This window comes from Cebus imitator, unplaced genomic scaffold (genome assembly GCF_001604975.1).
Source record: "Cebus imitator isolate Cc_AM_T3 unplaced genomic scaffold, Cebus_imitator-1.0 Scaffold33, whole genome shotgun sequence".
NCBI classification, from domain to species: domain Eukaryota; kingdom Metazoa; phylum Chordata; class Mammalia; order Primates; family Cebidae; genus Cebus; species Cebus imitator.
The window spans coordinates 994,409-1,010,310 of NW_016107348.1; the positions used below are offsets into that span (position 1 = coordinate 994,409).

The 15,902-nt window shown below is 37.4% G+C and overlaps 1 protein-coding gene across 1 annotated transcript in view; it reads left to right on the forward strand.

Annotated features, from left to right (window-relative positions):
• Nucleotides 1-15,902, forward strand: part of CEP350 (centrosomal protein 350) — a 151,046-nt gene that overhangs the window by 11,406 nt on the left and 123,738 nt on the right. The window contains exons 2-3 of the mRNA XM_037737047.1: nucleotides 11,956-12,041; nucleotides 13,016-13,062. Of these exons, the coding sequence (XP_037592975.1) occupies nucleotides 11,969-12,041; nucleotides 13,016-13,062 (120 nt within the window). The 5' untranslated portion in view covers nucleotides 11,956-11,968. The remainder of the gene's footprint in view (nucleotides 1-11,955; nucleotides 12,042-13,015; nucleotides 13,063-15,902) is intronic.

Here is a 15,902-nt window from a genome sequence, read left to right on the forward strand (position 1 = left end):
TTTTTTTTAAGGTAAGAAAACTTGACTAGATATAAATGCTGATAGAAAGAGTCTCAGAGAGGAGAGGAGATTGGAGACACATGTGAGAGGAAATAATTTGATGGTGTGGTTTCTTAAGAGAACCTGGGTGTGCAGATCCAGAAACAGGTGGAATATTCTTATGGCCCCTTTTCTGCAAAAGTTACTTGTTCTTTTCCCATTCTCTCTCTCTGTATGATCTCTAAGCCTGCATGTTAAAGAGAGGAAGTTAAATATAAATGTAATTATTTTTAATTTCTTGGCTACTGTTTTGTGTGAGCTTTTGTACTTCTCCCATGAGGTTGATATTTTGGTAATATTTGAAATGGGGGGTCTTTATTGGCTTTAGATCATGTTTGCTGTCAAGCAGTCAAACTTTTAAAGTCACATCCTTTTTTGATTTATAGATGTCTGTGTTTTTTATTTATCTCATTTTAACAGAATTCTTTTTATAGTAGCGTTACTGAAATTGTGTTTCTATTTTGTATTGCCAAGGTAGCTTCATCCTTGGCTAACTTTTGGAGGTTATTATTACTTTGATCTTTGGTTTATATTAAATTAAATTAATTAATTAATTAATTTTGAGGCAGAGTCTCGCTCTGTTGCCCAGGATAGAGTGCAAGTAGTGAGATTTCTGCTCACTGCAACCTCCACCTCCTGGGTTCAAGCAATTCTTCTGCCTCAGCCTCCTGAGTAGCTAGGATTACTGTGCCTAGCTAATTTTATATTTTTAGTAGAGATGGGGTTTCTCCATGTTGGTCAGGCTGGTTTTCGAACTCCCCACCTCAGGTGATCCACCCACCTCAGCCTCCCAAAGTGTTGGGATTACAGGTGTGAGCCACTGTCCCCGGCCTATATTTTATATGATACAATTAGTATGTCGAATACAGTTTCTTTCATTCCTCACGCTATTTGACTTTAATATGAACAAAGCCCTATTGTTTGTGTAGGCTTTGATTTTTTTTTTTTTTCATGAAGCAACTTGTTTCTCTATAAGATGCTAATCTCATTGTAAAGTGAACACTAGAATAATGAGTCACTACAATGAATAACAAAAGTATTCTTCCTTTAATTTATTTTGTTTTTGTTTTTTTACATATGGTCTCACTCTCTCGCCCATGCAGTGGCACAATCACTACCTACCCCTCCTCTCGAGACTCAGGTGATCCTTCTGTCTCAGCCTCCTGAGTAGCTGGAACTATAGGCATGAACTAGCATGCCTGGCTGATTTTTGTATTTTTAGTAGAGTCAGCGTTTTGCCATTTTGCCCAGGCTGGTCTTGAACTCTTGGGCTCAAGTGATCTGCCTGCCTCGGCCTCCCAAAGTGCTGGAATTACAGACATGAGCCACCACATTTGACCTTTACATTTTAAGAATTTTAAGAAGCTTGCTGTACAGTAAGGAGACTTACTAAAGTGATATAAGTGCTATATTACTGGTTTCTGAGAACTGTGGCAAGGGCATAAGAGAGGAAAGAAAGGAAACAGTGGCCAGTATTTGATCCTTTAACAACATAAATATGATCACTGTCAGATCTTGAATGATCTTGTGCCCTCAAGTTTCCTTCTCCAACACACAGGATTTTTGGTTTCTTAAAATATGTCATGCTTCTTTCTTGTCTCAGGGATGTTTCTGCATATTGTTCCTACTCCTGGGAAAGCTTTTTCTTGCTTACCTTAGCTAACTCCTTTATGTATCCTTTTAGGTCTTAGCTCAAATGACCCTTTTCTCTCCACTTCCCAGATTAGATGAGTTCTTTCTGTTATGTGCTGCCATAGCACTTCTCTTTTTCCTCATTTTCATCCTATTTGTAATATTTGTTAACTGTTAACCTTTAGACTCTGTGAGGGTGGGAGCCATGTGGTTTTTTTCATTGCTGTACCCAAACTGCTTAGGAGTATTTATTAAACGAATGGGTGGCATGAGTCAGATTGAAGAAGAGGTTTTCATGGCTGTGGAAGGATATCAATCTGATCCAGCAATGGAGGGGTTAAAGGAGTTTGCTGAAACAACTCACCTGCCCTGTTTAGGAGGGATGTGAGAATAAAAAACTTCATCTGTAGACATTTGTGAGGAAGTCTCATCCTTTGGGGGTGAGTTTGATAATAGTTGAGGCACATAGATTAAAGGAGCATTCTCTAAAAAAGTTAAAGGGTGGCTAGGCATGGTGGCCCATGCCTGTGATCCCAGTACTTTGGAAGACTGAGGTGAGAGGATCTCTTGAACCCAGGAGTTTGAGACCAGCCTGGACAACATATCAAGACCCCCAAAAATAAAAAAATAAGTCTGGCATGGTGGTGGCATGTGCCTGTAGTCCTAGCTACTTGGGAGGCTAAGACAAGAGAATTGCTTGAGCCTAAGAGATTGAGGGTGCAGTGAGCTGTGATTGTACCATTTCTCTCCAGCTTGGGCAACAGAGTGAAACCTTGCTTAAAAAAAGGAAAGAAAAGAAAAAGAAGTAGTTAAAGTGCAGCGATGTAATTTATGGAGGAGAAGTTCTTGAGATGGCGATCTAGGTGGGAAAGCAAGGTGCTTTATGATGATGAGATTATGGGAGAGGATAGGGGATTGTTGTTATAGATGGTGGCTGAGTTGGAATATTATGAGAGGCATCATGTGAAGTGACTATTAGAGGGCTTCAGAGATTTTCAGCAGAGCTGGATTTAATTTCCAGTTGTGTCACTTACTAGGTGAATGACCTTGGTCTAGTTCCATAGTCTGTCTGATGCTGTTTCTTTATTGGTAAAATGGATATAAGGAAACTTGCCTCATAGGTTGCGATAGAGATTAAATAATATATGGGAAAAAATAAAGTCCTTGGCCCACATAGAAGGATACATAAAATGATATAGCTGTGATTATTACCTTGTTAATTGTCCTCACGCTAACCTCCTCATAGTGTTAGAGGTCTATAATTTTGGCTCCTGGTTTAAAGGCAGTATGGCTGCCAAGTGTTCTGGAGCTTTGGAAGACCAGTATTCTCAGGTGGTGGGGGGATAGGATCAGTTCTCTCCCTTGATGTTCATCTTTATGGAATCAACAGTGGTTTTGGAAGCTTCAGGCTTCAAAGAGTAGGAATGAAGATAATCACTAGAGCTGTAGTTCTCAAAGCTGGCTATGTTTTGGGATCCCTGTGGACCTTTAAAAATACAAATTTTGGGAACTATTCTCAGACCTGCTGATTCAAAATCTCTTGAAGGTGGGCATATTTGTTTTTAAAATGTTATCCAGATAATCGTCTTTCTAATGCTATGTGAGAAAGCATGCTCAGGAGACAAGAACTCTGCATCTGCTTGGAGGAGGACATTGTGTGGCTGCTCTGGAACTCACTTCAATGGGAATGATTGGGAATGTATGTGTGGGTTATTTGGGAGAAAGTTATCTTTATAAAAAGGCTTAAGAACAGCAGGGCGCAGTGGCTCACACCTGTAATCCCAGCACTTTGGGAGGCTGGGCAGGTGGACCACCTGAGGTCAGGAGTTTGAGACCAGCCTGGCCAACACGGGGGAAACCTCGTCTCTACTAAAAATACAAAAATTAGCCGGACACGGTGGTGCACACTTATAGTCCCAGCTACTTAGGAGGCTGAGGCAGGAAAATCGCTTGAACCCTGGAGGAAAAGTTTGCAATGAGCCAAGATTGTGCTACTGCACACCAGCCTGGGCAACAGAGCAAGACTTCATCTAAAAAAAAAAAAAAAAAAAGGCCTAAGAACTAGCTCAGAAGTGGTGGAATGAGGGAAGTATAGTGATTTTAAAGTATTATATTTAAAAGAGTTAAATAAAAAGGATGTTTCCTATATACCCCCATTTGCCATGGATTGAAAAGAGCAGATAATATAATAACTGTAATTGAAGGTACATTTTGACATTGACTAGCATCTTAAGACTAATATTTTGGGCTGGGCACAGTAATTGCAGCACTTTGAGAGGTCAAGGTGGACAGATCACTTGAGTTTAGGAGTTCAAAACCAATGGCCAAACCCTGTCTCTACAGCATACACAACACACACACACACACACACACACACACACACACACACACACACAGAGCTGGGTATGGTGCAGTATGCCTGTGGTCCCAGCTACTAGGGAGGCTGAGGTGTGAGTATCACATTGAGCCTGGGAGGTCAAAGCTGCAGTGAGCTGTGATGGCACCACTGCATTCCATCCCGGGCGACAGAGTGAGACACTGTCTTAAAAAAAAAAAAAAAAAAAAGACTAATATTTTGTGCATTATCTTCAACACCAGTTCACAGCATGGGCCCTAATTTATTTTTAAAGAAGCCAAGCATACTACGTTTCAATAAATGTGTATTCATATATTCAAAATTTAGTGTGATAAAGTTCTTCTTGAGTTTTAATAGAAATTTTATTCATAGAGATAATACTTTTTTTTAGATGTGGAAAAGTGATTCAGTAATAGAAAATAATTTAAACCAAGACTATGTTTTAACAGAGTTAATCATAAGCATGTATAGTTTAGATTTGAATAGTATTTGTAAAAATAGAGAATTAAAGTGAAAAGGGAAGGAGAGGAAGTCAGATAAAAGATTATAATAGAAAACAGAAAATAAGTGAAAGGGGGAAAAATATATATATATATATATATATTTAAAATTGGGGTCTCACTATGTTGCCCAAGCTGGAGTGCAGCGGCTATTCACAGGCACAATCCCACTACTGATCAGCACGGGAGTTTTGACCTCCTCCGTTTCTGACCTGGGCCGGTTCACCCCTCCTTAGGCAGTCTGGTGGTCCCTCGCTCCTGGGAGGTCACCATGTTGATGCCGAACTTAGTGCGGACACCCGATTGGCATAGCACACTACAGCCCAGAACTCCTGGACTAAGTGATCCTCTAGCCTCAGCCTCCGGAGTAGCTGGGACTATAGGCACGTGCCACTGTGCCCGGTGAAAGGGAAAATATTATAGAAGGAAATAGGTGAATGAGGAAAAGGGGGAAAATAAGCTACTAATCCAGATTTGTTTTTTAGGAAATGAGTATAAGTGTTTTCCTAATTTTAAGCAAATTTTCTTAAGGGAGACTGTACTAGTAAATGAGAGAATCAGAGCTGAGAATAGATCAGAACAGGGATCTTTGAGGAAAAAAAAATTTTTTTAAAGAGAATGGAGGAGAAAAAGTATTAAGAATCCTCCTACTCCTTTACCTCACAATTTTACCTATAGGATTTTAGGAGAAAAATTGTTGTGATTTGTGATATGAGTTTTAAGAAAAGGAATACATTAAGCCTCCTGATTGAATTCATCAAATATGATCTAGAATAATGTGTCTGGATTTCTAACTCCAGTTATTTCAACTTCCATGTTAGGAGTTCTGGCTTCTTGACATGCATTGAAAACTCTTGTACCTTGCAGTCTTTGTTACTGTGTTTTCAGTGTAGCTCAGGTAGGGTTCAGTCAGTTAAGGATGGCCATTCAGTGACAATCACCATTCTTCCAAAATCAGGGACTTTGATTGCCAATAGATACAAAATATGTTTGCTAAGTTGTACCCTAATAATTAGCAGTGGCACCCCTCTAGTAATTCCTGCAAATAATCTATGCGTCATTCTCTTTTAAGAAACTAACATTTTTTGTGAGGTTGAAGCCATAGACCTAGTAGTTAATCCTTGCTTTGAGTGGGTAGCTGAGAGAACTGTCTTCCTTTCTGAGTAGTTTCTGCTGTTCATTGAATCTAGATGGCAGCATTTCATTGTTCCAGTTTAGCTGTTCATTACCCTGTTCATGTCAGTGAGTGTATAAATGGGTGCTCAGTACCATTTATATGTATTTCTTACACTTTTTTTAGTGTAATCATAATTAGGCTTTTACTTGGTAATAGAGCAATAGCATTATCTTTTATTCTAGCCTTCTGATTTATTGCACATTAATGAAGACATGCTTTTATTAAATTGCTTCCGTTATTTCCATGACATCAGATACCTGTAGCTCTTTTCTTTGCCCTATTATCAGCAAGGTCAAATTTTGTAGGTGTGTTTCTTGTAGTTTATTTTACCACATATTCTTACAGGCTACTTGCAAAATAGTATGTGAATTTCATTTCCTTATTTTTCAATTTCTTTCCATTTTCTATTTTTCCATTTTTTTCCCGCTTATTTACTGCCATAATGATAAATATGTTAATTGTTCCTCTTTCTTTCTTGTAAGTGGTTTTGCAACCTGGCCCTTTAACTACCTCTTTTGCTTCTGTGATCATGTTTCTTATCACTTCTATTGACCCATTACACCTTCTTCTTTACCACTCATCCCTCCACTGGCAGCCCTGCCTTTGATTTCCCATTATTTTTTTTCTGTTTAAATTGAGCTCACAACAGCTTCTAATGCTGCCATTTGTTCATCTGTTCCTTGAAGGTTCTGTTCATCTCTAGATGAGTAAGAGGATACAGTCCTTAAGGACCACACTGCCTTGTGGGGAGACAGATACATATATGCTATTTGTAACTCTATTATAGCACTCATTATATTGCATACTGTTTATGTGTGTGTTTCCTCTACTTGATTGTGAGCCTTAACTGCTTAATGAATGTTCATTGAATGGAATGAATCATGTATGATGTATGTATGTATGTTATGTGTGTATGTATATATAATGTTAAGAACTATGAAAAATTAACAGAGGCCAGGCATGGTAGCTCATGCCTATAATACCAGTGCATTGGGAGGCCAAGTCTGGAGGATTGCTTGAGGCCAGGATTTTGAGAACAGCTTGGGCAATAAGAGAGATCTGTCTTAAAAAAAAAAAAAAAAAAAGATAAATTAGTTGAATATGGTGACACATGCCTATAGTCCTAGCAACACAGGAGGCTGAGACAGGTAGATCGCTTGAGCCCAAGAGTTTCAGACTATAGTGAACATGATTGCACCACTGTACTCCAGCCTGGGTGACAGAGCAAGACCCTGTCTCTTAAAAAAAAAGAAAAGAAAAAAGAAAAAGAAAAGAAAAAAATGAAGAGAATACTAGAGGAAATAGATGAAGTACTAATTGAAGTACTAATTCTATTCTGTTAAGAGTCAATTTGGGAAAGATTTATAGGTTATGACATTAGAGTTTGACTTTGAAGGGTATTCCTGCCAGAGAAAATTTAGGAAAAGACAATGTGGAGAAAATGAAATTTTCTGGATATTTAGAGAATGTACTCTAGATATACCTATTTGACAGGAAAGTAGTTTTACAGTTTTGCTTTAAAAAAAAGTAAAGAGGTGAGACTGTAAATTAATGTTGTAAAGGTCTCCAAGTGTCCATCATGCTAAGGAGTTTAGAGCTCTGTCCCATAAATGATAGTCATTGAAGAGTTATAAAAGCAAAATTGCTAGGTTGTGTTTTAAAAAGATAACTTTGATTGCGGTATGGAGAATGGATTTAGGAGCAGGATAATTTAGGAAGCTTTACCGTAACTTAAGCTAAAGATGATGCTTTGAACAGAGACAAGGGGAAGAAAGAAATAAATTAGAGAGGCATCTTAAAAAAATTTTTTTTACAAACATCTTTATGTATGAGGCATATTTTACATATCTTAATAGAGAAACAAGGTATAAATGATATGGTAACTAAGTATATACTGATTCAGTCTTGTGACATTTTATTGTTTGCTTCTGAGTTTCTCTTTCTTTTTGGTTTAATCTTGGTACGTGTATGTTTCCAGGAATTTATCTGTTTCCTCTGGGTTTTTAAATGTATTGGTGTATAATTGTTCATAATAGTCTCGAATGATCTTTTGCATTTTCTGTGATGTTGTGAAGTCTCCTTCTGGTTTTGTCTTTTTTTTCTTAGTCTAGCTAATTAATGGTTTGTCAGTTTTATCCGTTCAATTCTGTTTTATTCTATTCTTTTCTGTTCTGTTGTATTCTATTCTGTTTTGTTTTGTTTTTTAAGATGGGGGTTCTCCATGATGGCCAGGCTGGCCTCGAACTCCTGACCTCAGGTGATCCACCCACCTAGGCCTCCCAAAGTGCTAGGATTACAGGCATGAGCCACCGCGCCCGGCCTCTGTCAATTTTATCTTTTATAAAAACTGACCTTTTGTTTCATTGATCTTTTCTATTATTATCTTTGTCTCAATTTCATTGATTTCTGATCTGATCTTTATTATTTCTTTCCTTCTACTAATTTTGGGCTTGGTTTGTTCTTGATTTTCTATTTTCTTGAGGTGCATCATTAGGTTGCTCATTTGAAATCTTTCTACTTTTTTGATGTAGGCATTTATTGCTATAAATTTGCCTCTTAATACTGCTCTTGCTATGTTCCATAGGTTTTGTTATGTTGTGTTTCTATTTTTGTTTGTTTCAAAGAATTATTTAATTTTCTTCTTAATTTGTTCCTTCACCTATTAGTTGTTCAGAACCATCGTTAGCTGTGGGTTTGTGTTATATGGACTTTATTATATTGATGCACTTCTTTTTTTTTTTTTTTGAGACGGAGTTTCGCTCTTGTTACCCAGGCTGGAGTGCAATGGCGCAATCTTGGCTCACCGCAACCTCCGCCTCCTGGGTTCAGGCAATTCTCCTGCCCCAGCCTCCTGAGTAGCTGGGATCACAGGCACGCGCCACCATGCCCAGCTAATTTTTTGTATTTTTAGTAGAGACAGGGTTTCACCATGTAGACCAGGATGGTCTCGATCTCTTGACCTCATGATCCACCCACCTTGGCCTCCCAAAGTGCTGGGATTACAGGCTTGAGCCACCGCGCCCGGCATATTGATGCACTTCTGTACTTAATTTGTTGAGAATTTTTGTCATCCCTTCAGATAAAAGCTCTCAATAAACTTAGATATTGTTTAATATCCATGTATTTGTAAAGTTTCACATGTTATTTTTGTTAGTGATTTTTTGTTTCATTCCATTGTGGTCAGAAAAGATACTTGATATGATTTTGATTTAAAAAAATTTTAAGACTCGTTTTGTTTCCTAACATACGGTCATTCCTGGAGAACATTTCATGTAATGATGAAAAGAATGTGTATTCTGCATCTGTTGGGTGAAATATTCTGTAAATGTGTGTTAGGTCCATTTGGTCTGTGGTACAGGATTTTTTTTTTTTTTTTTTGAGACACTTGGCTCACTTCAATCTCTACCTCCCTGGTTGAAGTGATTCTCCTGCCCTAGCCTCCCTAGAGCTGGGATTACAGGTGCCTGCCACCACTTCTGGCTAATTTTTTTTTTCTTTTTAGTAGAGACGGGGTTTTGCCATGTTGGCCAGGCTGGTCTCAAACTCCTGACGTCAGGTGATCCACCTGCCTTGGCCTCCCAAAGTTCTGGGATTATAGGCATGAGCTGTCATGCCTGGCCTGTGGTGCAGTTTAGAACTGATGTTTCTTCATTGATTTCTTGTCTGGATGATCTGTCTAGTGCTGAGGGTAGAGTACTGAAGTCCTCAACTATTGTTTGGGGATCTCTCTCACCCTTTAGAACTAATATTGTTTGCTTTATATATCTGGTGTTGGATGCATATAGATTTATGATTATTATATCATTTTGCTGACATTTTGCTAATTGGAGAACACAATGTTTTAAAAATATGACAGCTTTAATATATTTGTAAGGCAAATAACTCATCAACTTGATAAGAAAAACATTAAGATCCTGGTAGGTAAGTGGGCACAGGATAGAAAAGATAATTTACAAATGAAGCACTAAGGTTAAGATATAGAGCAGAATGTTTAATCCTGCTAGCATCTACCAAATTCAAATTAAAGCATCCATTTTTTTTCTGTTAAACCAGCAAACGTTAAAAGGATAGATAAGACATTTATGAAATGGGTAGTTCTTGGAAGACAGTTTGACATTGTATTTCAAGAGCATCATGTTTTTCACATTCTTTTGTCCAGCTTTAACACACTTTGCAGATCCTGTTCTAGGTAAATAATTCAAATAAGCAGAAATTAATAAATACAAATATGTTCATTTCAGTGTTATTTGTAATAGAGAAAATGAGACATAATATTGTCTTAGTTATCTGTTGTTGCATAACTCATAACCTCCTATCCCGATTCAAGCAGTTTAAAACACCAAATATTTGTGGCCTCACACTTTTTGTATGTAAGGAATTTGGAAGCAGCTTACCTGGGTGATTTTGGCTCAGTGTCTCTCATGAGGTTGGAGTCAGGATGTCAGGCAGAGCTGCAGTCATATGAAGATTCGACTTGGGCTGGAGGATCTACTTGCAAGAGATAGCTCAGCCGCATAGCTGTAGGCAGGCAGCTTCAGTTCTTTGCTACATGGGCCTCTATAGGATTGCTTGATTGTTTTTAGGACATGACACCTGGATCCTTGAGATATAAAGAGAGGAGAATGTGTTTTATAGCCTAGTCTCAGAAGTCACATATTGTCACTTTCACCACATGTGACATTAGTTTAAAATAAGTCTGTAAGTCCAAACTTACTCAATGGGAGAAGAATTAATTTCTACATTTTGGAGAAAGGAGTATCAAAGAAATTTTGGATATGTTTTTTAAAACCACCACAAATGTCCAGCAGTTAAGTAAAAGCAGGGCACAAAAATGGAAGTTCCAGTGATGATAGTAATAAAGTTATTTATTAATAGTTGTATTAGATTTTGGGAGTAAGAATGAGTTTTTCTTCTTATATTTATCAAACTTTACGTGTTGTTACGTAATTTTTATGGGACTAGTTTCCTTCTATTCATAGGAAAATATAGTATGGCTTATCACTAAGCTGTATAACCATAAGCAGATCATGATCTTTTCCTTTGAGTTGTGATAGAATTTTTTTCCTTTCTTTTTTTATTGTAAAATATACATAACATAAAATGTACCATTACAACCATTTTTTATGTGTACAGTTGAATGGTGTTAAATACTTCCATACTGTTGTACAGCCATCACCACCATCCATTTCCAGACTTCTTTATTTTGCAAAACTGAAACCCATTAAACAATAAGCCCCCATTCATCTCTTTCCCCAGCCCCTGGCAACCACCATTCTACTTTCTGTCTCTATGATTTTGACTATTCTGACTATCTATATGAGTGGAATCATACAGTATTTGTCCTTTTGTGGTTGGCTTATTTCACTTAGTATAATGTCCTCAAGATTCTTTCATGTTGTAGCATATATCAGATTTCCTTCCTTTTAAGGCTGAATAATAATCTAATATATATATTAATGTCATTTTGTTTATTCATTCATCTGTTGTTAGGCACTTTGGCTACTTGCACGTTAGCTACTATGAATAATGCTGCTTTGAACATGGTTATACAAATAGTTCTTTGAGCCTCCACCAGTTTTTTTGTTATATACTATGTTAGTCTGTTCTCATGCTGCTATAAATTGCGCAAGACTGGGGAATTTATAAAGAAAAGATATTTAATTGATTCACAGCTTTGTATGGCTGGGGAGGCCTCAGGAAACTTACTGTCATGGCAGAAGGCATCTCTTCACAGGGTGGCAGGAGAGAAAATGAGTGCAAGCAGGGGAAATGCCAGATGCTTATAAAACCATCAGATCTCATGAGACTCACTTATTATCATGAGAACAGCCTAGGGGAAACTGCTCCCATTATCCAATTACTTACACCTGGTCCTGCCCTTGACACTTGGGGATTATGGGGATTACAATTCAGGGTGAGATTTGGGTGGGGACACAGAACCAAACCATATCATATATCTAGAAGTGGAATTGCTGGATCTTATGGTAATTCAAATTTTACTTTTTTGAGGAACTGCCACGCTGTTTTCCATAGTGACTGTACCATTATACATTCCTACTGGCGGCACATGTGGGTTTTAGTTTTGCAAATCTTTGCCAGCAGTTACCTACTTTGTGTGTTTTTGATAGTAGCCTATCCTATTTATATCCTGATGGGTGTGAAGTATTCATGATATAATTTTAATGATTTATTTTTCTAAGGAAAAATAATATTATAAGATTGATGTTCAGTGAATACTGATGTGATTGCAGGTAAATTGGCAGGATGAGGAGCAGCAAATCAAAAGAGGTGCCTTTACCAAATCCAAGGAACTCTCAAAGCAAGAATGCTGTTCAAGGTATGATTTTGTTTTTTTAAACTGAACTTAATATTCATTTAGGTCATGTGTATTACATTTTGGTCTAATAAATAAAAATTATACCTATACTTTGATTTATAAAAAGTGCATAATTTTTAAATTCTCTTATATTTTAAATATACAAGGTACCTCATGTTAAAAGGCATCCTATGGTAAACTGTTGTATAAAGCAGGAATCCTTTTTTAAAATGAACCAGTACATGTAAATTTTTTCAGAAATTCTGGTTTAATGTCAATAAATGGTATGGCCCCATTATAGTTGTAGACTTACAGGGGTACAGATAATAATAGTAACATTCTCATTGAATTCTTTTTAAAATAATACATTATAGGTAATTTTAAGGTGTTTTTTTTTTAGGGAAATTGACAAACTAGAGTATATGTGGAGGAAGATTATTAGGTTGTGAGAGATCTAGAAATTAAGTCATATGAAAAGTATTTGGAGGAAGTGGAAATATTTATCCTGGAGAAGGATGACTTATGGAAAATACAGAACCTTAAACTATTTCAAGGGTTGTTATCTGAAAGACTGAATGGATTTTACCTATATTTTTACAGGTAGATCAAAATCTGGAGTAGCTTTCTAATCATTTTTACATTGTACTATAAAATACAGTATAATATAAAATTTTATATTTGTTTAGCTCATTGGGGTAAACTGAGGATGCTGCTTATTTTTGGAGCTGTGTGATACAGGTGTGAGTGAAAATATCTTAAGGGCTAATGGTAGCAGTGTCTGTTTAAACCATATGTTGGGAAAGTTGGCTTAATAATCTTACAGATAAAAACTCATTTTGACTCAATATAATAAAGCATTTGCCGAGGAATTGTTCTGCCTAATAAGTTAGTTTTCAGACTTTTGAGTGCATTTGGGACCTTATTAAAATTCAGATTCCGGGGACTAATTCAGAGTTTCTGGTTGATTGATATAGTAAATATTATTTTCTTCCCAGCAGATATAACCACATCGTGGGATGCACTTTCTCAAACCAAGGCTGCTGTAAGTAGTTTTAGCTTCCATTTATTTATTTCTTGATTAAAATCTATTTCCTGTTATGATTGAATAAAGTTTTTTCCTTACTGTTTTTTAAAATTTACTTTTTTATTTTTATTTTTCATTATAGAGATGGGGTCTCAGTACGTTGCTCAGGCTGGTCTTGAACTCCTGGGTTCAAGAGGTCCTCTCTCTATATGTATATGCACTATATATTATAAAATGAACATAAATGACAACTATTAAATAGTAAAGTAATAAATAAGATACTACTTTAGGAATTAGGAGCACAAGCACCATGGCATATAAAATATTAAAATTGTCTGGGTGCTGTGGCTCACACCTGTAATACTAGCACTTTGGGAGGTCAAGGCAGGTAGATAGCTTGACTGTAAGAATTTGCGAGTAACCTGGGCAACATGGCAAAGCCCTATCTCTACAAAAAAAGGCAAAAGTTAGCCAGGCCAGGTGGTGTGCGCCTGTAGCTCCAGCTACTTAGGATACTGAGGCAAGAGGATTGCTTGAGCCCAGGGAGGTCGAGGTTTTGAGGTTGCAGTGACCATTGATCATGCCATTGGACTTTAGCCTGAATGACAGAGTGAGACCCTGTCTCAGTAATAATAATAATTTGTACCGTTTATCCACCTTTAATAAATTTGTTCATTTGGTATGTGGAAAAGATAATTTAGGCTCAATGTGGTGGTACATCCTGTAATACCAGCACTTTGGGTGGCCAAGATGGGAGGATCATTCTGAGCCCAGGAGTTCAAGACCAGCCTGTACAGCATGGCAAAACCCCTCTACAAAAAGTATTTAAAAACTCTACAAAAGTATAAAAATCAGCTGGGTGTGGTGGCATGTGTCTGTGGTCCCAGCTACTCGGGAGGCTGAGGTGTGATGATCACCTGAGCCTGGGAGGTCGAGGCTGCAGTGAGATGTAATCACACCACTGCATTCTAGCCTGGGTGACAGAGTGAGAGCCTGTCTCAGGAAAAAAAAAAAAAAAAAGAAAATTTAAAGCAGAGGATGAAGGTGGGGCTTTGTCTATGTAGAAGGCTCATTATCAGGGAGGAAATGAAGAAAATTTACTTCTTGAATGGACTGTGAGTTATTCTTCCTTTCCAATTTGGATGCCCTTTATTTCTTTCTCTTGTCTAATTGCTCTAGCTAGGACTTCCAGTACTATGTTGAATAACAGTGTTGAAAGAGCTACTTCTTTTTTGTGGCAATAAGAGGTTGTTTTTTTCTCCTACTACCAAAGAAGAATGACTATGGGCAACCTGTTCCCATTTGTGTTCTGGCCCATCTTAGAGTTTAGGAATCCAAATTTGGCAGGTGATGCATACTCCATTCAAAGGGAAACCCTTTTCTTTTTCATTTGCTTTCTGGGCAAATTACTCTCCCAATATGCCCTTTTTTGTTTTCTATACCACCTGATTTTGAATCACCTGTTTTTTTTTACTAAGTATTTTAGTGGTATTTTCTGTCCTCTGATCTTTAGAACTGGTTTGAAAATAAACCTGGAAAAAGTGTTATAACCTAGATTTGGCCCCTATGCAGAGTCACATATGAATATGGCAATATATGTTCTCTCTTCTACCTGAGCATTGTGTATTCTATAATGTAGAAATAGTTTTTGTCCCCCAATTAAATTTAGTACTAAATTAATGTAGAGTTAAACTGTTAATAGTTGTTTTTCAAAACCATTTGTTGTTTTTAAAGAACTTTTAAGGGTGATAAAGGAATATAACTAGGGGAGACAATCTGATGTAGAACTATTATATCAAAAATTATTCCAAATTTTAAAATACTTGTGATGCAAAAATCTGAAGGAAGTCTGGGTGCAGTGGCTCATGCCTATAATCCCAGCACTTTGGGAGGCTGAGGCATGTGGATCACTTGAGCTCAGGAGTTCAAGATCAATCTGGGCATTTGGGAGCTTATCAAAATTCAGATTCTGAATTTTAAACTCTGTCTCTACAAAAAAATAAAAATTAACTGGGCCTGGTGGTGCACGTCTGTAGTCCCAGCTACTTGGGAGGCTGAGGTGGGAGGATTGCTTGAGCCAGGGAGGCAGAGGTTGTAGTGAGCCAAGATTGTGTTACCGTATTCCAGCCTGGGTCGCAGAGTGAGACCCTGTCTCAAAAACAAAAAACAAAAAACAAAAAACCTGAAGAAAGATAAAAGTTTATACAAAGTGTCTATGTGATGGTATTTTGATGATTTAAACTTTATTTTGTATGTTTTTTCTGTTTTCCTAGTTTTCTCTAGTAAACATGTAATACTTTACTATTTCGGAGAAAATGCGTTTCAGTCATTGAGAACATTGGTAGTTATAACCAAAAGTTGACCTGTGTTGCAGTGTGTGTGAAACCCAAATTCTATCTTGTGAATTTTGTCTTTATTGTGAAACTTATTTTATAGACATAAAACTGTAAAACACTGTGGCTGTTGAGTACCTATAGTCCTAAATTTTGGTCCAGGTAAATAATTCTTTCTTATTTTTGTATGTAAAATGCACAAGATATATTGCATAATGGTATGTCACATATAAAGTCAGATAATTGGCTGGGCGTAGTGGCTCACACCTGTAATCCCAGCACTTTGGGAGGCTGTGGTGGGCAGATCACCTGAGGTTAGGAGTTCCCGACCAGCCTGGCCAACACGGCAAAACCCCGTCTCTACTAAAAATACAAAAATTAGCTGGGTGTGGTGGTGCACACCTGTAATCCCAGCTACTAGGGAGGCTGAGGGAGAATCTCTTGAACTGGTGAGGTGGAGGTTGCAGTGACCTGAGATCGCACCACTGCACTCCAGCCTGCATGATGGAGCGATACCATCTCAAA